The sequence below is a fragment of the Arachis ipaensis genome, chromosome B7 (genome assembly GCF_059453495.1).
Source record: "Arachis ipaensis isolate K30076 ecotype BB chromosome B7, ASM5945349v1, whole genome shotgun sequence".
NCBI lineage: Eukaryota > Viridiplantae > Streptophyta > Magnoliopsida > Fabales > Fabaceae > Arachis > Arachis ipaensis.
Genome location: NC_142442.1, coordinates 9063555 through 9085344, shown reverse-complemented (window position 1 = coordinate 9085344; position 21790 = coordinate 9063555). Strand labels below are relative to the sequence as shown.

The window sequence follows — 21790 nt, the reverse complement described above, 5'->3', positions numbered from 1 at the left end:
ATTACTTAAAAAACATGACATTAAATTATAATATTATTTTTTATCTATATTTAATTTTTTTATATATTTTTTATATAGTATATTTTTAATACTCTTAGTACATTATAATTTTTAACTATTATTATTATTTATAGTTAATTTTTTTATTTAATTTATTTTACTTAATGGGATCAATAAATTCTATTATAAAAAGATAATAATAAATATAATACACAAAAATTATAACTATAAAAATATATAATGTCAAATAAAAAATATAAATAATAAATAATAAAAAAAGTTCATATAGAAAAAAATAATAAGAATTTTATAAATAATACAATAACACGTATAAAGAATAAAATTGGTAAAAAAAAATGTTGAAAGTAGTGACTAAAAGTACATTAGTGCAACGGAGAAGTTAGAAATTATTGCTTCTTGTAAACGTAGTTTTATGAACAAAATCACTTCTGCGTTTGTAGAGAAAAAAATTATATACTTTGAGCATGTATCATATATATATACATTGAGCATGTATCATATACCATTTAACCTGGACTATCAACGATCTCATTTATTTGAAGAGTATTAAAATCACCAATTTCTATCAGAACACAGAAAAATATATACATTGAAAACATAATAACAGCTGCATAAGGCAAAAACTTTATAGATCCTATTACTTGTTCGATATCTTATATACACGAAGTAACCAGTAAGTTATACACTAGGATATTTACTAGTTCCCTACACTTTTCTGTAAAAGATCAAAGCACAAAATGGAGCATTCTTGGTCAGCAGATGACCAACTAGATGCATCCCTATTCCTCAGCTTCATCCATGAAGATCGATTCCAAAAACCCAAACAAAAAGGACTAAAAAAAAAAATTAACAAATGCCATCAGCTAAATTCTCCATTCTTAAAATACCAGAGAATTAGCCTACAAAAACAAAAGCAAACAAGTGACCATAGAGAGAAGACATATATCCTAGTTCTCTTTTATGTAAAGCTACGTAACTAGCAAACCCAGCGATGCTGATGAAGCTAGTCGAGGAAGGCGCGTTGCGCAGACCGTGAGGAAATCCAACATCCTTAACAAAACTCTGAACGCATCCTTTTTCTCTAATCATCCTTCAACGTTTGCATTATTCCCTTTTGGATCATTGTTCAGGCATTTCAAATCGATAAAACGATGTTCTTGCTCCCCGCCATTGTTGCAGTTCTCCGGTTCTTCGGCTTTTAGGAAATCCAATCCATAATCAGCATCTGATGGAATTTGTTCCATATGGGGCAAACTTCCTAACAACTTGGCATCCGGATTCTCCAATTGATACAAATAGCTGGAAGGGATGTCAGCCTGATGACTGCTGTCATCAGGGAAATTCATTTGACTAAAATCCAGACCTTTATCCATTTGACCAAAATCCAAGGCTTGCATCAATGAAGAGTCCTCAATTGGATTTTTGTCTATATCCCCCAAAAGCTCGTCCACCTGAAATAGCTCATCCACGGAGAAGTTCTTCAAGTAATCACCACCTTCAAAGTCAAAATTATCAATCCAGGACAAGTCCATCTGATCTTTATTTACATCACCCATGGCAACTTGTCCCTCATCACGAGGTACATTCTGGATTTCAACTCCCCCAGGATCCGTGAGAACTTCAGGCTCCTCCAGTAGCTCTTGCTTCACCTTGCTAGTAGGGGAAGCAACAGAATCATAAGCCTTATGACAGGCAACAACAGTACCATTCACCTTGCCAACTTGCACTTGCTCCTTTACATCCTCAAAGGCACAAACCTCCGAATGATTTGATACAGTAGTCGTGTCGGAAGCAGCAGGAGTTGCAGCCGAAGAACTAGAACAGGAAGTAGTTGTAGCCGTTGAAGAATCCTTCATCGATCCCTTGATAGAACTATAATCCGTTATGTGTGGAAAGTTTAGCCTTGCACTCGAACCATACATGGCCCTAGCAGCTTCATCATAAGCTAAGGCAGCTTCTTCGGCAGTGGAGAAAGTACCCAACCAAAGCCTACTCCCTCTGTTTGGCTCCCGAATCTCGCCAACCCATTTTCCCCATGTCCTCTGCCTAACACCCCTATAGTTACACTGTGAATTTTGGGGCCCTCCTTTCCCTTTCATGCACCCTTTCTTCGAACCCTTCGCCGGAGCCTTTCGAGTAGGCTTACCTTCCTCTTTACCAGACTGAAGATTCTCATTGTATTTCTTCCACTTTTGCAGTGTCTCAGCCACAGATCTAGACCCGTCTCTTCTACTCCTACTCTTCCTCTTTCTAGAAGAGTCCAAGGGTACTAGACTGATATTATTAGAACCTTGATCATAAGTCCCCATTTCAAACCAATCACCTTCAGAGTTCTTAGTTCCAATCGTTATACAAAGCTCAAACGATTCAACAATGTTCCAACGCTAAGTAACCGATTATCTACAATCTGCCGTTAGAAAAAGCAAGAACCCAGTTAAGAACACTTAAAAAAGCACACAATACGAAAGAAAATAAAGAGCACAAACCGCAAAGCAACAAAAGCAAAATTAGATTTTGCAACGCACTCTTAATTTAACCATAAATAGATAAACCCTAAACCCCGGGAATCAAATTTCCTTCGTCCCCAAGTAATAAACAATAACGACAATACTTGATGATCAAGCAAATAATCACACAAAAAAGAAAAAATAATAACAATAAATAAATAAGACAGTGTTAAAAACTCAAGAATCATCCAGAACACACGAAAGGATAAAAATCACATGGATTACAAAACCGCGAAAGAAAGAGATGAAACCAATGCAACTAACCTGCTTAGATCTGACGAAGCTGAATCCTGGGAATAGAAACTAGGGATTTCACTTCTTTTTCTTCTTTTACTTTATAATTTTTTTCCTTCTTTACTTCGCTTCTGTTCTTTGTTATCAAAACGCCTCGTCGTTTTTGTGTTTATCTTCTTGTCAATAATTATGAGTGTGTAGCGAGAGAGAGAGTGTGTTTGAGTTTAGCTAATACAGGATCCAAAAAAAATCTCTGGGCTTGAAAGCTGTGACCTTTATTTATAGCCTTCTCTAGATATTTCTGATCTTTTCTCTCTTTTTTAATTGCACACGCGTATCAGTGACGTGGCACCTTCTCAGTCGCGCAATTTGCTTCGGACTCCCGAACCTTGTGGCACGTGTCGCTCGAACCTTCCGGAGCCACTAAAACGCACTGCGTCACTTTCCTCTGACCTCTCTCTCAAGTTTTCTGTTATAAGTAGTGGTTTATTTCACACTTTCCTCTTTTTTCTTCCCTTTTTTTTCCCAGTGCCCCTTCTTTTTTAATGATATTTCGCTTTTGCCATTGCGTGCTCTTTGATAAATATCTAGGGTTTTTTTCTTTTTTTTTTTAATTTTAAATTGCGTAAATATCTAATGTAATCTAATCTAATCTATTTTTTTTCTTTTATTAAATTTAGATAATTGGCCATGCAACAAAACTTTTGAGTTATTAATATCTGAATGTGGGCCTTGTTTTCATCACTGGGCCTATTAGCCCAATTTTAAGAAAATAATGATTACCACGGCAGTAAGTTTGCTCGGGTAGAATTTTTAATATAATACCTATAAAAATTCAAATTATATGAGATATTATATATATGTAAACAAAAAAATTATGAACTATTTATTATTTTATAAATTTTAATATAGAAATAATTAAATTATAATGTAAAATTGTAGAAAAATTAAACTCAAATATTAAATATTAATTTCTTGAAGATGTGAAGTAATGACTTTTTCTTTTTCTTTTATATTTAAATAATGACTTTTCTTTTGATTTTAACGGAAAAATATAAATTAGAGACCATATATTATGTTGATCTTTTTTCTTTTTAAATAAACACGATTACACTGATCATTTCACAAAAATTGATAACGGCGACCTGAACTTCTTCAAAAGTCAACTCAATTTAAAAGTTTGAACTAATCTATTCTTAAAGGGATAGATAGTGCCGAACAAAGTATTTTATAATTTTGAGGCAGATAACCATAAAATGTAAGAACTTGTTTGCATGGCTTAATAATATATTTTTAAAAAATTTGTTGATTTATATTCTATAAATATATATTAAGAGTACATTAATAAAAAAAATTTAAATTTTTAATATATTAAATATATTTAAAAAAAATAAAAATATAATTTTAATAAACCATAAAAAAATAGGAACTTGTTTGCAAGGTTTAATAATATATTTTTAAAAAGATTTGTTAATTTAAACTCTATAAATATATATTAAGAGTACATTAATAAAAAAATCTTAAATTTTTAATATATTAAATATATTAAAAAAGTAAAAAATATAATTTGAATAATTTTTAGTCAAATATTTTTATCATATTCTTAAGATGTATATTTAAAATATAGGTTTTAAATTTAGAAATATAATTTTAATGATAAAGTGAATTAATTATAACCGTAATAATATAAATGAGATAGATTTTTTAAAATTTATTTTTAAATTTTTTTATTAAGTAAAAAATATTATATTTTTTATTACATAATAACTAAATTAAAAAATATATATTTAACATCATATTTAGTACTCTCAAAGTTTCAAAGTATTGATAGGAGATGGCCGCACTAAAAGATTGGCACCGATAAAAGTTTAATTTTTTTTTATTATTTAGACATTTAACAAATAATTAGTTTTATTCCATAAATACATTTATTTAACATATATAATATAATAAATGTCTAAATAATATACGTATATAATATAATATACGTATTAAATATTTCTTTTAGTTTTTATTATAATATAATAATGAAAATTTGATATTTTGTAATAATTGATTAATTAATATTTATATATATAATACTTATCATATTTTATACTATTTTATTATTCTAATTATATTTATTTATTTATTTATTTATTCTATCTTTTTATTTTTGTATTCTAATTATTTTTTAAAAAAATATCTGAATTTAAATTATTGTATAATTCATTATTATTAAAAACTCAAAATTTAAACTGCCAGTTTAAATTAATTTAAATTAGATTTTGAAATTTTATAATATTAAACAAGGAATGTTTAATGAATAAAATATAGTCTAAAATCCAAACTAATAAATACGTTGTCATCAAGGAAAAAAAAAACAGTAAACTGGTTGAAAGGAGTGAGTGGCACATATGTAACGTACGTGTAAGCAGACAAAAAGGCAGCATATTTTTCCACTCTATAGTAGACACGTCAGCAACAAACTCAGTACATGCAGCTGAACCATGTGTTGTATTATCCTGCATGCCACTTTTAATCATAACAATGGCTGTTGTGAGCAGAGAACCGGATAGCATGTTTTCAGATTTTGTTTTTGATATTGAAGTAGCAACGATATTTTTTTAAAATGTGGGTTGATAAGATGTTATTCTGAAACGTGAAATCGTTTAATTAGATAAACAAAAATTAGACCGTTCGATTTGTGAGAAATACGGTCGTACTATCCAATTTATGAGGATACAGAAATTGAACTGAGAGATTTGTGAAATCGCACTGAGAAATTTGTGAGAAAACAAAAATCGGATCGAGAGATTTCTATTAAAAAAATTAAAAAATTTAAAGTATAGAGATTTGTGTATCTTCCACGCTTTTGAAAAATTCCAAAAATTACAATGTTAAAGTATATCACCATTTGTACTTCCATGTACAAAAAAAAACCAGCATATTTTCCGTCTATACAATAGACACATCAGCAACACAACTGAATACATGCAGCTTATCCATGTGTCCCGTTATCCTACATGCCACTTTTAGCCTTAGCAATGGCCAGTCTAAGCAGCATACCGGATAACATCAACATATATTTCCTCTCTATAATAGATATGTCACCAACACAACTAAGTATCATGTGTTGCGTTATCGTACGTATTACTCATGGTTAGTGGCACCATTTCCCTACTACGATCAATATTAACCTCGCCCTTAAAGGTTATGCTATTTTAAGATGCTGTTAGATGAAAAGATCTTATCAACATCTAAAAATAATGAATCATAACATAAATTAAACTGTCAAATCCAAAAATATTGAGTACTATTATATAACATAAGAGTTTAACGTTGATACATTAATATTATAAAATAATTTATATAATTATTTAATTATATTTATTTATTTAAATAATTATTTATATATTAAATATAAAAATAATTATTTTTAGTAATATAATAGTATATAATTAAATATAAAATTATTTTATATTAATAATATATCAAAATTAAATTTAATATTATATACAAATGTTCAAATTATAAGTTAAATTAAATGTGTACCATATAATAGTATAATACTTCTTTTTTTCGTATCCCTTATCTAAATTTAAAGTGTTATTCTATTCTTATTATTTATTTTTATATTTATTTTAATTTATTTTTAATGTATTAACAATATAAATTATTTTATGTAATTATTTTATCATAAAAAATTTAGATCATTAATATTTTTATTTTTATCTTATATTTAAACTAGTATTAATAAACGTATTCTATGATTTTATAAAAAATATTAGTTCTTTGATATTCTTTTCAATCATAATCTATTGTTTAAATAATTATTTATGCAATAAATTTAATATATTGATAATATAAAATATTTGTATATAATTATTTAATTATTTTTATTTTTTTAGATAACTTTTTAATAACCAATATAAGCAGAAATTATTTTTACTTTAGTTAACATATGTATTTAGACGTATGTATGAAATTGTTTTACATTGAAATTATACGAAAATTAATTACAAAATAAAACCAAAAAATGTTAAGTTGGACCAACTTAAAAGTTAAAATGAGTCTCAATTTGATATATGTTAGGATGATAAGAAAATTGTAGCAATAACCAGAACATAGAAAGCCAAAGCAAAATACGAGAAGTGTTTTCATGAGAAGGAACAGTGGGAATGATTTCGGGAAAGCGACCAGATTGATGAAATCCTAAAAATGTTCTTATGCAGATTTTTGTATAAAATATATTTAGTTGGTGATGTAAGTAATGGCAGTTCTTTCAGGTAATAATTTAAGAGTCAATTTTTATTCGTAAGAGTGATATCTTTGATAAGAACATAAATATGACCCAAAAAATTTTGTATATTTGGATGAATATTATATCACACGTTAGAATGACATCACTTTATTTGGATAAAACTTTTATATTTTTGCAGTTAGTTGTTTATGTAGTAGTATTCTGTTATAATTTTGTGGTCAAAAGTCTGAGTTTGCCCTTTGTGTGACTTTATCTAAAAGACTGCAAAATTTTGTTGGAACTATAGTGCATTCCAAAAATAAATGTGGTAGAGTTACTTTTATTTAGCTGATTTATTATGGGAAGAAAGGTATTTGCTTCTTATAATTTATTTTTTTGAAGAGGAATGTTTCCTTCAATTAATTTTTTCTTTGTAGGAAGAAATATTTTTCTTATTTTGATCCTGCAGTGTTTCATTTGTATTTATAACCTAACTTTTGGGCCCATGAAACATAAATATAAACCTATCCCAAACACTAGTAATTTTTAACATCATTTTTTGGGTCTGTTTTATTAGTACTTTAATCAAACTTTTTGAAAAAAAAAAAAAAAACACTTTCTGATTCTACTTTCTAAGACTTTTGTTAAAAAATTTAAAAAATATGTAAAATTTAAGTTTACAAAATTTTTGTTATATATTTATTAAAATAAAAAATTTAAAATATTTTTTAATAATAACTTTATCATATGTCATTAAAATATATATTAATTAAATCCTAAAAAATTATAGAAGAAATAAAAGTTCAAAGTTTCTAAATATATGATATGAATTAAAGACTTAAACTTACCTTTTTGTTTTAAATTTGAACTAAGACTAAGCCAGGCCAATAAAACCCAAATTAATTAATAATTAATCAAGAATTTATTATTATTTATTATTTAAAAAATAAGTCAATATTGTATACATAGTCAAATCCAGATATCACAGGACAAATGTAATTGGTGGTGTCATTAGAAGAGAAAATGGTACCTTGTTAAGGTGTATTTCTTCTTAGTATTACCTATTTCTTTTTGTAAAAGTAAACAGTTGGAGGCCCAAATTTTTTTTTCTTTTCTTTTAAGACATCAGATTTCTTGCATAGAAGGAACATTTTACTATGTACTCACATTAACCACTTTTTTGTGGTTGTACCCACGTTGACCCTTCCTTTTATGATGTACTCTTAGGGTGGTAATTGCTTAATCTTTGTCCTTTTTAACTCTTCAAAAAGTCAAATAAGTGTTATTACTTATTATATTTGGTCATCTAACATTGAAAAATTAAATTATTAGTTCTTCAAAAACCACTTTTTTTTTTTTTTGCCAATTTAAATCACTAAGCACTAATAGTGTCATTTAACTTCTACCATGTGCTTTCCTGTTTATAATAGTAATTAAAGTGATCAATGTAACTTATATATATAGGGCTGGCAATAGGTAGGGTAGGATAGGGTTTGGATTTTATCTTAACCCTACCTGCGTGTTGAAAATTTTATTAAAATTTTATCCTATCCTACTCGCGGGTTGTGAATCTCTCAACCCTAACCCTACCCGCACTCTAAAGTTCTAAATCCTACCCTATCCGCAGAAATATCAAATTTTTTTCAAAGTAAATATAAAATTCAATCATTTCAAATTTTATACATATTAATAACATAAAAAATAAAAAAAACTAATGCGCTAAATTATTAAATTAACTAACTAGTTTAGTGGTTATTCACTTATTATAAATCATTATATAAAGGAGGTTGTGGGATTAACTCTCACTTCCTTCACTATATACTTAATTTTTATAAAATGTGTTATATATGAGGTACGGAGAGTAGGGTAGGGTACACCTTAAACCCGTACCCTACTCACAGGTAGGGCAGCCCTATATATATAATTTGAGATTTTGAGTAGTTATTATATAGGATGAAATGGAAAATTCATATCACATAGGCTTCACAGTTGGATAGATTGTGAAAAAAATGGAACAAAAAAATAAAAATCAAAATCAAAACTTAGCATTGTTTATCGCAACAGGGATACCAAGGAAAAATACATTTTCTAAAATCAATTTAATAACCAGTCGGGTTTGTGACTGGATCAGATGACATTGTGATGAAACTACATATCACCATCTCCTAGCTAATTGACCCGATTTATCTCTATATTAAAAGAACAATTAACAAAAATTAAAAAAAAAAAAAAGAAAAAGGTCCCCTAATGCAGGGGAAACAACAATAATAATGAACTTCCAAAACTATATATATAAAAGAGAAAATAACAAAACCCTGATAATTGGACAGATGAATTTGATAATGAAATTAAATCTCCTAGCATAGAGGCAAGTCCTCCGGTGGTGGCTCTATGGATTCCAATAAGCCTTCGCCGTTATCCACCAAGAGCACCGTCGCCAAACCCCATCCGATGTGAACATCCAAATGACAGTGCATAATCCAAGCACCTACATTCATCACAATTATTAAGTAAAATTATCTTTACTGTAAAAATAATAGTTGAAAATCGTTAGATAATTTTTTTTCTGAGTTTACCTGGATTATCAGCAACAAATCTGATAACTGCCCAACCATTAACAGGCACGGCGACAGTGTTCCTCATAGGAGGATCAACAAGATTAAACTTAGAAGAATCTTTCTTAGGATCAAAGTTCCCAAACCCTTCAGCAACAATGTAGAAATCATATCCATGAAGATGAATTGGATGATTCTCAGGGGTAACAATGCTAGTATCCTGCAACACAATCTGCACCCTCGAACCGTACCTTAACTTGGCCACCTTAGTCCCCGCAACAGGCTGCCACAACGAACGACTCACATTCCCGGTGTAATCAAACTTCGCCGGAGGCTGCACCGGAAAATCAGTGGTGAACACGCCAGGAACACCGAGATGGTGAGCTTGAAGGATCGAGATGCTGTTGGGAAGAACGAAGGATACGTTGTTCATGCTGGCAGTGAATCTTGTTCCGTTCGGTCCCTGACACTGATTCTTGCTGAAGTTGGGAGGGCAATTGTTGAGGCCAAGACCGATGGTGAAGAAGAGATTCTCATCGATCTCGGCGGGAACATCCACTCTTCTTGGGCTTCTGAAGCTTCTGCTGAAAGCGGTTACGGTGTTGGTGTCGTTGTATGCAGGGAGAAGAGGCATGAGGGGTTTCGGTGCAAGTGTTCCTTTGGCGGGGCACGGTGCAGATTTGTAGGCGAGGATTGCGGTTGTGGTGGTGTTGTCGAACGGTGCATTTTGTGCAGATTGATAAGCGCGTGCGGCCATGTAGTAGCGAGAAGGAGGTTGGTCTCCGGTTATTAGAACGTCCGTGGTTTGACCTGGACCCAGCATTATAACTGAAGTCGTGAAGGGTTTCAGGTACGATGCGTCTGCACCCACCACTATAAGCTTGTGGTTCGCCACCGAGAAGAACAGCGGTTGGTTCAGTCCGCCGTTAATCACGCGGAGGAGGTTTGTCTCGCCGGAATCTATTGGAACAATTGTGGTTTCTGTTGTTACATCAAACAAATTTAAAAAATTAATTATTAAAGGCACCAACTTACAAGATTAGAGCATGCTAAAAAGAAAACAAGAGATTTGTATGGTGCAACGATTGTGATCACAAAAGAGCAAAAAATATTACTTAATTTACTTTAGCCCCGTCAAATCATGTGGACTTTTGCAATATATCCTGTCGACTCATTAATTATAGTCCATAATTAATAATTTTTTTAGAGTTCAACGGTTCTTTGCTTTGAAATTTTCACTTTTAATTATGGAAAAGTCTAGGGGCCAGCAGTTTTGTTGAATTTTGGCCAGCATGTAGCCAGCAGAGAAAGGTGAGTCATTGGATGAAAACTCACATCAATCTCACACCATTAGATCATCATTGATGGCTATTTGATGGCTATCAATCACAAAAGTTGCTGGCCCCTAGCATTGCTCTTTAATTATTACTATACTCCTCCTTTCATAAAGTTAATTAATTAATTATGAAGAGATGTGACTAATAAGAAAAGAAGCAAACCTTTGGTAGAGCATTTGTAAAGATCACCAGGTTGACCATTGATGGTGTATGCATCAGATATGTTGGGTGCTGCCCCTGTTTGTTGGGCCTGTCTCAAAACATCGATTGGGTTTGCATCCCACCATTCCCCTATTAATCATCATCATCAAAATCATAATCACATCTTTACAATTTAGTCCTTCTACTAATAGTGTGCCAATACACCATTAGATATTTGTGTAAACAAAAATATTATTTTTAACTCATTTTTAATATATATTTTATAGTAGTAATGATTTAGGTTATTAATTTTAATGTACACGTAATATTATTGTTGTGTAAAATACCTAGAATAATAGGTGTCTCGCGCTTGGGTTTTGGGAAAGGGTAGCCCTGTCCTTCCCTAGGACGAATGATTAAAGCGCCATAGACGGTGGCCCTTAGCCATGAACTATGAGCATGCCACCAAAGTGTACCCTCTTGTCCTTGGATGGTGAACCTGTAAGTGTAACTGTCTCCGGGACGAATTGGACATTGTGTCACAAATTCTGGTCCATCTGACCACCCTGTTCTGATTTGTCTAACACCATGCCTATATAATTTCAACCAACATAAAGCCTTTAGTTTCTTGCATGCACCATGCATGGTATCTTAATATATGCACATGCCTTATATAGAATATATAAAATTAAATAACACTTATATTGTACCAGTGAATGGTGACATTGTAACGAGCTTTGTTAATGACTTTAACAATGAGAGTGTCTCCATTGTTGACTTCCAAGGTTGGTCCAGGTAATTGGCCATTCACTGTAATAGCGCTGTGAGTTTTGCACAGCCTCTTCACTGGAGTTGCTTGAATCTATCTCATTTCAAAATAAAAAATAAAAAACGTCACATTTTATAATTATTTTTGAATAAAGTAAAAATAAAAGGTTAATGTGAGACAACGTACGACAAACTCATGCTCATGAACTTTGGCATTTGCCAAGGACAATAATGTTGAAGCTAAGAGAGCAAAAACAGCTAGGAAAATAATGGGGCATTTTCCAAAGTTCTTGAGAGCTTCCATTTCTTTCTTATTAGTGGAATAAGAATGAATTGAAGAGAGAATTTAATTTGCAATGCAAGTAAGAATGTGAGAGGGGTGTTTTTATAGGGGAGATTAGAGTCATTTAGGTTGGCAGATTAGGTTTATTTTGTCATGGCTAAAATGGTCAGAGAAACTTAGTTCAACCCTATAAAAGTTGTTGCACCCACTAGTAGATGATTAAGTTCATATGACTCCATGCTTGCTTCTCAAGTCTTCATCAATTTATAGCTTTTGGATTATAATTTCATTTATTTGCATAATCCTTATCATATATAATTATCAAACATGTAGGTTTTTTATTTTTATTTTTTGTTTTTTAATTTTCTTTTTAATTGGTATTCATCACGCGGTACCATCAATACTTTTTTGTTCGCGTAAAAGTATATTATTCTAATTAAGGGGACCATCACGAAAAGCCAAGCACTGAAGCACAAAGTGTTTTTCTTAATCTTTATTGTTGTAATGTTGTTATCTTTTTTTTTATTTCCCTTTTTGTACGAGTCATGTTGTCAATTATTAGCTAGTTAGTGTATTGTAAATTACTGCCAAAAAGTTAGAACAATCAGTAAAGACTAAAGAATGGTTTCATGCATATTTTATAAGGATTTGAGTCTGATTCTCATTATCAATGAGAATGTAGGTCACTTAATTAGTATATCTGAAATAAATTTTTAGAATTATTATTAAAACAATGCTATATGAATAGTAAATATTATTATTTTTTGTTAATAATAAATTTATATTTTTATTTATAAATATTTTGTACACAAAAAATATATAATTTGTACCTATATTTATTAGAAAATTTTGTACACATGAATCAATATAATTTATACTCACATTTATTAAAATTTATATACATAAATGAGTAAAATTGATTTGTTAAAGACAATTTAATATTTGTACTAATCAAATGATGGCAAAAAATATTAAACATTGTTGGTTTCCAAAAGGTTCTTTTATAATTATTAATTGTCTCAAAATATAAAATACAAAAAAAAAGAGGATATATAGCATATCATCATATATCTCTGTCTGTCTGTATTGTTCTATTTTGAACTGACAAAAAAATTAAACAATTTTTTTAAAAGATATATAGAAATATTTATTTTGATTTTAATTATATGCATGTGTCTTTTTTTTTTTAAAATAAATTTATATTTTAGTGGTTCTATATTTCTGTCCAAACAAAATTACTAAATCAACCTTGAAAGAATTTAAAGGTCGTTATCTTAACCCCAATTGGATAATTATGTCCAATTTACTTAAACCTTAAAAAAGTGTAAATTATTAACTGACACGATGTGGTTATTTAATTTTTAGCCTTATTTTTTATTGAAAATAGGAGACTTAAACCCGCAGGGCCTCTTAAATGAATACGAGGAGATTATATTTATAACAAAGAGTTATAATTTAAATAGTATAGTCTTTTTCTTAAAAGTTGCGAATTCAAATTTCTCTATTTTTGGTAAAAAAAAAAAGTATTTAATTTCTAACTTATCCGTTGAAATGTATGTAAATGTAATTCAGTGCAAGAAACCTTGAATTGCAACCGTCATACAAATGCATTTTCTTCTTTTTAGTCTTGTAATATTAGGCTAATTAAGCTAGAGTATAGTTTAATTAAAGACATGAAGTTAATTAGAGTTTGGAAATGTGCGTAAAAGAGTGCAAATTAATTTTGAGTTAGTCAAATTTGACTTTTTCCCTTGTGTATGTTTCCGGTGGTTGTGGAAAAATAATCCCATAGTAATTTAAATTTTATCGCCAATCGTTTGATTAAGAAGTAATTAATCCGCGTTATTAACAACTACTATGCCTTTATTTATTTATTTTTTTTTGTTGCTTTACAATTATAATTAAAACATATCCTGACAATGTTTTCTTCTCTAACTTTATGGAATTATAAACTAAGCTAGTTCTTGAATACTATATAGTCTATAGTATATTATTATTATATGTATTAGGCCAATAGTTTTGTTCAATTCTGGTGACTAGAAGAAACTTAACATTGAATGTGAAAATTTGACGACCTTATATTATATATTAGGTGCATAGTACAATAATATAATTAGAAGCTATTGTGAAGTTAAAGTGATTTGATTGGGTCTAACAAGAATTTAATTAGTTAAAGGTACTTATTATGAAAATTGAAACTTACTAAGTTATCTAGTATTAAATTAGGTGGCCTGTCGCCCTAATATTTTCAAACATGGATGATCAATAGTGAACTATATAGCACACAGATTTAATATATATGTCATGCTCAAAGATACGTACATTTATGTATAATCAATACCAAATAATATGTATGATCACTTTGTTGAAGTGTAGGGTAACGCCACATGTCAAATGAAAATGTAACACATGACGATTTTTCAAGGAAAATTATCCATTTGATACCCCAATCCAATCATCATTCAAAAACGCAAATTTGATTAAGTACGTACTAGTTTATTCCACATAATAACTCCCCTCATATCCATGATTTAAGAAAACTTAGTTAAAGAAATCAAGTAAATGCATTTGATGGGGCTCTCGGAATTTTAATTATGATCTAAAATTTTCAATTTTAATTAACATGCAAACACATGAATTATATTATTATGAAATCACTTCTTTTAAATATTTATAAAAAAAAGATAATATTAATAATTTTATCTCTGATATTTAATATATTCTCTTTTAAATTATTTTTTTTTAAATTTGTTTAATTTTTATATTGGTTTTTTTATTTGTTTTATATTAATTTTTTTATTTTTAAAATTTATTAATAATCAAATTTAAACATTTTTAAATATAAAATTTTAATATCATATTATAAAATTATTTTTTTTAAATTTAAATTAATGGAAAAAATAACATATTTCTCTTAACACATATATAACGCCTCAAAGCAAGTACATATAAACGATTCTTTTGGTCTCACACCCCACGTGAGATATATAAATTTTGACTTCACTACAAATGATGCCTTACATAGTTGTATCTGTAATTTAGCTACTTTGGACCCTCACAATTTAAAGAATATATATGAGAATCTTATATAGACAATGCTCCTTGACAGTTGACAATTTGACATCATTCATGACATATAGATAAAAGATTATTGGACAACATAATTAATTAAGTTTATTTCTCTCATTATTATCCTCCTTAATATATGAATTTCAAACAATTAAGATCTACAATCTTAAATCACAACCGAGATATCTCACACTATCTTTACAATGAAAGATCCAACTAAAAAATATATAGAATAAAGTATTTTTTTGGAGCCTAGGTCGAATTTTAATTTGGTCTTTAGTGTTTTAAATGTTTTATTTTAATTTTAAAATTTTTTAAATATTTTATTTCAATTTAAAATTTTTTTAAATATTTTATTTCAATTTAAAAAAAAAATTTAAATAAGTCTAATATTATTCCACTATTAAATTTGACACAACTGATTCTCATATTAAAGAGTTAATAGCATTTAATTTCAGTATATAAGTAAAATTAATTCAATGACAATCACTAATATAAAAGTTTTTTCTTTAATTTAAAGTATGGATAATTGATTGTTAAGATTTAGAGTTTTGTACAAAAAAAATTAAAAAAAAAGTGTTACAAAAAAGTTTTGATTTTGTTTTTCTAATGCATAAAAGAAAATATGACTTAACTAATAACGATATTCATGTCTACATCACTTTTTTCGTTAACTATTAATGTCAAATTTAACTATAGGATCATATTAAACTTGTTTGAATATTTTTTTGATAAAAATATGATGTTTAAAATATTAAAAACTAAATTAAGATTTAACCCAAAAGTTAAGAATTAAAATAGTATTTTATCCTAAAAAATAAATAAATCTTTATGTGAAAGTCTTTTCATAAATGATAATGCCTTGTTGTCACATTCAGTGCCATTAGTATATGGAGGGATTTGATGGCTGCAATTTAATTGGCCACAAAACCGTTAGATACTAATAAGATCTAAGGCTACATCAAATCGAGGTGATAGTGTCACAAAGATTAACACCAATAGTGTATAGGATTGTATATAGGTGAACCAAAAAAATAAATAAATAAATAAATAAAAGGTACTTCATAAAAGTTGGTAGAGTTTGTTACTGACTTTCTCAGAATTCTTAAGAAATAAAAATAGGAGAAGTACGTCAAAATCAAAGTCGTTAAATGAAGTAGAAATATGTTATAAAGTTAAGAAAGTTTGAAATTGACACAAGAACGGAATGCAATTCCTTGTCAAATTTTGGTGCTTGCATTGGTTTTCGTCTCTTTTTATTGGTAAAAACAATTATTTCTCAATAACTTTATTTGTTGGTTCATTAATTAGTTTCTTGTTTACTTAGCTTGTTTGCTTTTTATTTTTAGGATTTCTTTGATTTTCATTTTTCATGGTTAGTTATAAGTGGTTGCGAACTTGAGCAATTTTAATTCCACCGTCAATTCAATGTGTTCGCTAACCCAAAGTAATTAGAACGATGAAACAATATATATAATTAAAAAAAATTAATCAATGTATGTATCATGCACATGCTGGTAATTAAGTAATATCCGGAATATTAATGGGGACTTTGTTCTTAAATTAAAGATTATTACGCTCCAAAATCCAAATGATACATTGCGTTTACTTTCTCACAAGATGAACATGCTATATATATATATATATATATATATCAACAAAGACGTTAACGGTCATTTAATTTGCCAATGAGTTATAGTTCAAATGACATAGTCTCTTTATACTCAATTAAGAGGTTGTGGATTCGAGTCTCCTATCTTTAGTAAAAAAAAAAGTGCATTTAATTCAAGTTTTTTTTTTAGAATTTTATAAAAAAATATAAAATAATCAAATTTTTATTTTTTTATAAAATTTTAAAAGTAGAAAATACCCTAATTTGTTGCATGTTCCATGTGTGAGACATATATTGTTATATACTCAATTGTGTCCCTATTAATATGGCACGATGGGTAAAAATCTTTATAGGCTTATAGCCTAGTTGGTGGAATGGTGGCATAAGGGGAGGACATTTTTGTGCCACATGAATCATGTTGGAGATATTAGGTTTAGTTTAGTAAAATTTTTATGTTTAATAAATAAAAAAGATATTATATATTTGTATTTGTAATTTTTAAAAGACAAGTATTTTTAAAAATATTTAAAATAAAACTTTTTAAATATGGTTTGTATTTTTTAAAATTAAAAAATTTAATATAATTTTATATATTAATTAATATTTAAATTTAATTTGTATATTAATATTTATTATAATATTTTTAAATTTTAAGAATTATTTTATCAAACATATTTATTATTACTTATACTTTTTAAAAGTTATTTTTAATTTAATTTACTAAATATAAATGTTACAATTTTTAATAAACTATTTTTTTATAAGTTAGTCTCATGTAAACTTGATTAATTAAAAAAGGGATTTCATTGATAGCTATTCGTTCGCTAAGTTAGATAGGAATTTGAATTCAAATAAAAACATAAAATACAAGACAAACTTTACTGGGGTGGAACAAGGATAAAGAGGTCTTCTTTAATTTTTGTTTCAATTTATATTTGTTATCCTAGTTTGATCTTAATTTTCTTTAAAAATGTTGTCAAGATGTAATGTAATTTTATATATTTTATGTGATATTTTTTCAAAGCTTTTGTTTAGGTTTTTTTTTTTTTTTTATATTAACACATCTAATTAGATACTTTTATGTAACAAAAGCGGATAATTTTTATATTTATGATCTAAAAAGGATTTTATTTTTTATATCGTTGGTTAAAGCTCTCAATTTTAAATGAGAGAAGAATTCAAGAACTCAATTATACAAACAAAAATAAAAGCAAAACACCTCCAAATCGAACAATTAAGACAAACTCAAACGTCCATATGGACTTGGTTAGGAACACCAGACAGTTTATAAAAAAAAAATACACTACAAGCAGTGACGGATCCAAAAAATTTTGATAGTGGGAGCAAAATATATATAACATTATAATAATTTTTATAATAAAAATATTACGTTTATATAAAAATTAGCTATCAAATTATCTATTTGTGTATAAATACATATATCATTTAACTTATTTTTAATATGTATTTTGTATTTCAAAATTTATATTTTAATATTTATTCTGTACAAGTGATTGTTTCATGTATACGTAGCATAATTGTTGTTATAATTATATTTTGTTATTGTAAAATATGATTAGGTTTCAAAATATCTAATTACAAATTAAAATACTAAAATAGTAATTTAAATAATAACATATAATTTAAAATTTAATTTTTTATATTTCATATTTTGAAACCTCCTTGACAATATAATTAAAATGTCATTTTTTTGTATATGTCGTTAAACAATCATTTAAAACTCAACTTTCATATAAATTAGCTCTTGATGATATTCATAGTTGAAAAAGTTCATTCAATTAGTGTAGTTATTATGAAAAAACTAAAGCTAATTTTAAAAGAAGAAACACAAATGGATAGATAATATTCTTTCGAGTCGATTTCTAAGAAAGAACACCAATCTTATTTAAATTTGAAAATTGATCATTATAATGGACATCTAATATGAAGTTTTCAAATTGGATATCAAGTGTCGAAAATTAAATAAAAAATTATTGTGGGGTCAAATTTAATAATTTAGTGAGGGCAAATAAATATTATTATCATATACTACTCAATAAAATTCTAAATTGTAGTGGGGCGCTTGCCCCCACACCCACATGAGTGGATCCATCCCTGACTACAAGGTGGGGAGTTGTCACCAGACGTGACTGCATGGATGAATTCATTGAAGGGACAGAGTAGAAAGTATAATTAAGAATTTGAAATTTATTCTTTAAGTTAAATATACACTTTTTTAATGTTGACTATGCAACTCTTAATAAGAAATACATTTTATTAATATTTGGATTAATATGAGTATTTTTATCAGTTTTGCCAATTTTCGTTCACCCATCAATTTATTCTTTCAGTTACAAAATAATTTAGTTTTCTAATATCAGAAAAAATTAAAAAATAACAAAAAAAACAAATAATAATACCTAGTATATTCAAATTAAAAGAGCTTTGATTGTCGGTGCAAAATACAGTATTTTTGCGGCCATTTAGACAGAAAAATAGCGGCGGTTTGAAACTGCCACAAAATACATTTAAAAAAAAAACAACGGTCAACAAAACAGCATCAATTCAAAACCGCGAGAAAGTACGGCCGAATTTAATGTTGGCCAAATAGCGAAATTGCCGCTAAATCAATTGACGCCATTCAAGAGGTTTTGCTGCGGTTGTGCCAGCGGTTTAGAAAAATTACCACAAAATCAAATCTCCACGCTCTATACTACAACAGTTTTCGAACCGTTAATAACTCGTTTTGCGGCAGTTAAAAACCGCCATTAATCCCTATATAAACTGCTGCTAAAACCCGCTTCTCTTGTAGTAATATAAATCATCAAATGACTTTATAACAAAGACTAAAAATTAAAAAAGATTAGAGACACCTTCTTATATGTTGAACTCCTCTCGTTTACACCTTATATAAGGTTATGATTTCAACTTTGCATCACTTTTTTCCTTCTTCGGGTTCTAATAGCCTCCTCATTGCTACGTTAGATTAAGTTACGGATCTAATCTCTAAATTTTGGTAGCTTCAATTTTTGACTCATCATCTTTATTTTTACTGGAAATTGTCCTTCTAAATCTTCCTCGCTTAAAAGGATTTTAATTTGATGTAAATTAAAGTTTTTTATCCATGTGTTATATCATCAAATTAAATGTTAGTATTTTTTGATTTGTTATGATATTTCTTATTAGATGCTTATATAGAGTTGGATAAATCAACAAAAATGTACTCAAATTATTTTAGTACTAACAAAAATATTTTTAAATAATTTTATTATTAACAAAAATACTTTCAAATAATTTAAAAACGTGTTAAAAATAGTCAGCTATGTTGTGACTAGGAAAGGATAAGAATGGATGTCCATTTAATGGGCAACCCATTTTCTACGTTGAAGAGAACAAGTTCTTAGGATGAAAGAAATAAATGTAGTTTGAAAAGTAAACTTCTCTTTGCCTATAAAAGCATGATCTGAGGCAAGAAAATATACACAGTGAAAAGCAATAAACAAATTCATCTCTCTCTCACTTCTTACGAATACTTCTCTTTTATGCTGCAATCAAATACCCTTCTCTTTATATTTCTACTACAATTCTTTCTCTTCTTTTATTTTATAAGTATTTTAAATTCTATTTTCTATTACTCTTTACATATAATATTAATAGCATTATTAACCATCTTTATTATATTGAGATTGTAACAATAAGCAAATGCGATTCTCCCTCTCTTTATTTTTAATACTCCTTTCTATCTTTGTATATATATACACATTACAACATATAATATTATTATATATATATATAAATTATTATTGAGCTAATTATTTTAATATTAGAGTCTTCTATTTATACATCTCTATTATATATATCTTTTATTTCACAACACGTTATCAGCACGAGACTCTGATCAAATTTTTAGAAGACTCAGGTAACAATTTTTCATTATGTCAAAACTCTCTCATCTTGAATTCAATGCTCTTGATATATCTGGAAACAATTATTTATCATGGATACTAGATGCTGAAATCCATCTTGATTCAATGGATCTTGGAGATACCATTAAGGCTGAAAATAATGCATCCCAGAAGGATAAAGCTAAAGCCATGATTTTTCTTCGTCGTCATCTTGACGAAGGATTGAAAAATGAATATCTTACATTAAAAGATCCTGCAGATCTTTGGAAAGACCTTGAAGAAAGGTACAATCATCAGAAAACGGTAATACTTCCTCAAGCCCGGTATGAATGGACGCATTTGCGTTTACAAGATTTTAAATCTATAAATGAATATAATTCTGCAATGTTTCGAATCACCTCACGAATGAAATTGTGTGGGGAAAAAATAACTGATCATGATATGTTGGAGAAAACTTTCTCAACCTTCCATGCCTCGAATGTGCTCCTGCAGCAGCAGTATCGAGAGAAAGGGTTTAAGAAATATTTTGAGTTAATTTCTTGCCTTTTTGTTGCCGAACGCAACAATGAGTTGTTATTGAAAAATCATGAAGCGCGCCCAGCTGGCGCCGCCCCATTTCCTGAAGTAAATGCGGCAAATCATTACCCCAAAAGAGGTAAATGGCAAGGTTTTAATAATAAGAAAAATTATGGAAGGAAAAATAATTATGTTCAAAAGAGAGGATCTCACCAGAAGTGGGACAAAGAAAGGAATATCGGGCAGAATAAATCAACTGAGGAGAAGTGTTTCCGCTGTGGTGGAAAGGGCCATTGGTCACGTACCTGTCGTACCCCAAGTCACCTAGTTGATCTTTATCAGGCATCTTTGAAAAAGAACGACAAAGGAAAGGAAACAAATTTTGTTTCAAATGATGCTGAGAACTCCACCACTCATTATGATGTATCTGATTTCTTTGAGGACCCTGAAGGAAATATTGGTCATTTGATCAATGATGGAATAGTTTAATATGTGGGATTGTGAATTATATATGTAAATAAATAATGTAAAGAACTTATTGTTAAGTTTTATTTTCTATGTATTTAAGTTTCAAATGTGATGTACATAAATAATGAAATATTAATATTTATGGATTTTGA

General features: G+C 28.5%; 2 protein-coding genes across 2 annotated transcripts; both read right to left on the bottom strand.

Moving 5' to 3' along the window:
* Nucleotides 1–636: 636 nt before the first annotated feature.
* On the bottom strand, nt 637–3016 carry LOC107609571 (dehydration-responsive element-binding protein 2C). The gene is made up of 2 exons (XM_016311576.3): nt 2793–3016; nt 637–2428 (listed from the first exon to the last, which is right to left on the bottom strand). Exon 2 carries the CDS (start codon nt 2328–2330, stop codon nt 1107–1109), a length of 1224 nt encoding a protein of 407 aa, XP_016167062.1. The 5' UTR covers nt 2331–2428; nt 2793–3016; the 3' UTR covers nt 637–1106.
* A 6038-nt stretch (nt 3017–9054) lies between these two features.
* LOC107609661 (laccase-12) lies at nt 9055–12232 on the bottom strand. The gene is made up of 6 exons (XM_016311669.3): nt 11973–12232; nt 11728–11879; nt 11365–11609; nt 11039–11167; nt 9561–10520; nt 9055–9472 (listed from the first exon to the last, which is right to left on the bottom strand). Exons 1-6 carry the CDS (start codon nt 12087–12089, stop codon nt 9342–9344), a joined length of 1734 nt encoding a protein of 577 aa, XP_016167155.1. The 5' UTR covers nt 12090–12232; the 3' UTR covers nt 9055–9341.
* Between the last annotated feature and the right edge of the window lie 9558 nt (nt 12233–21790).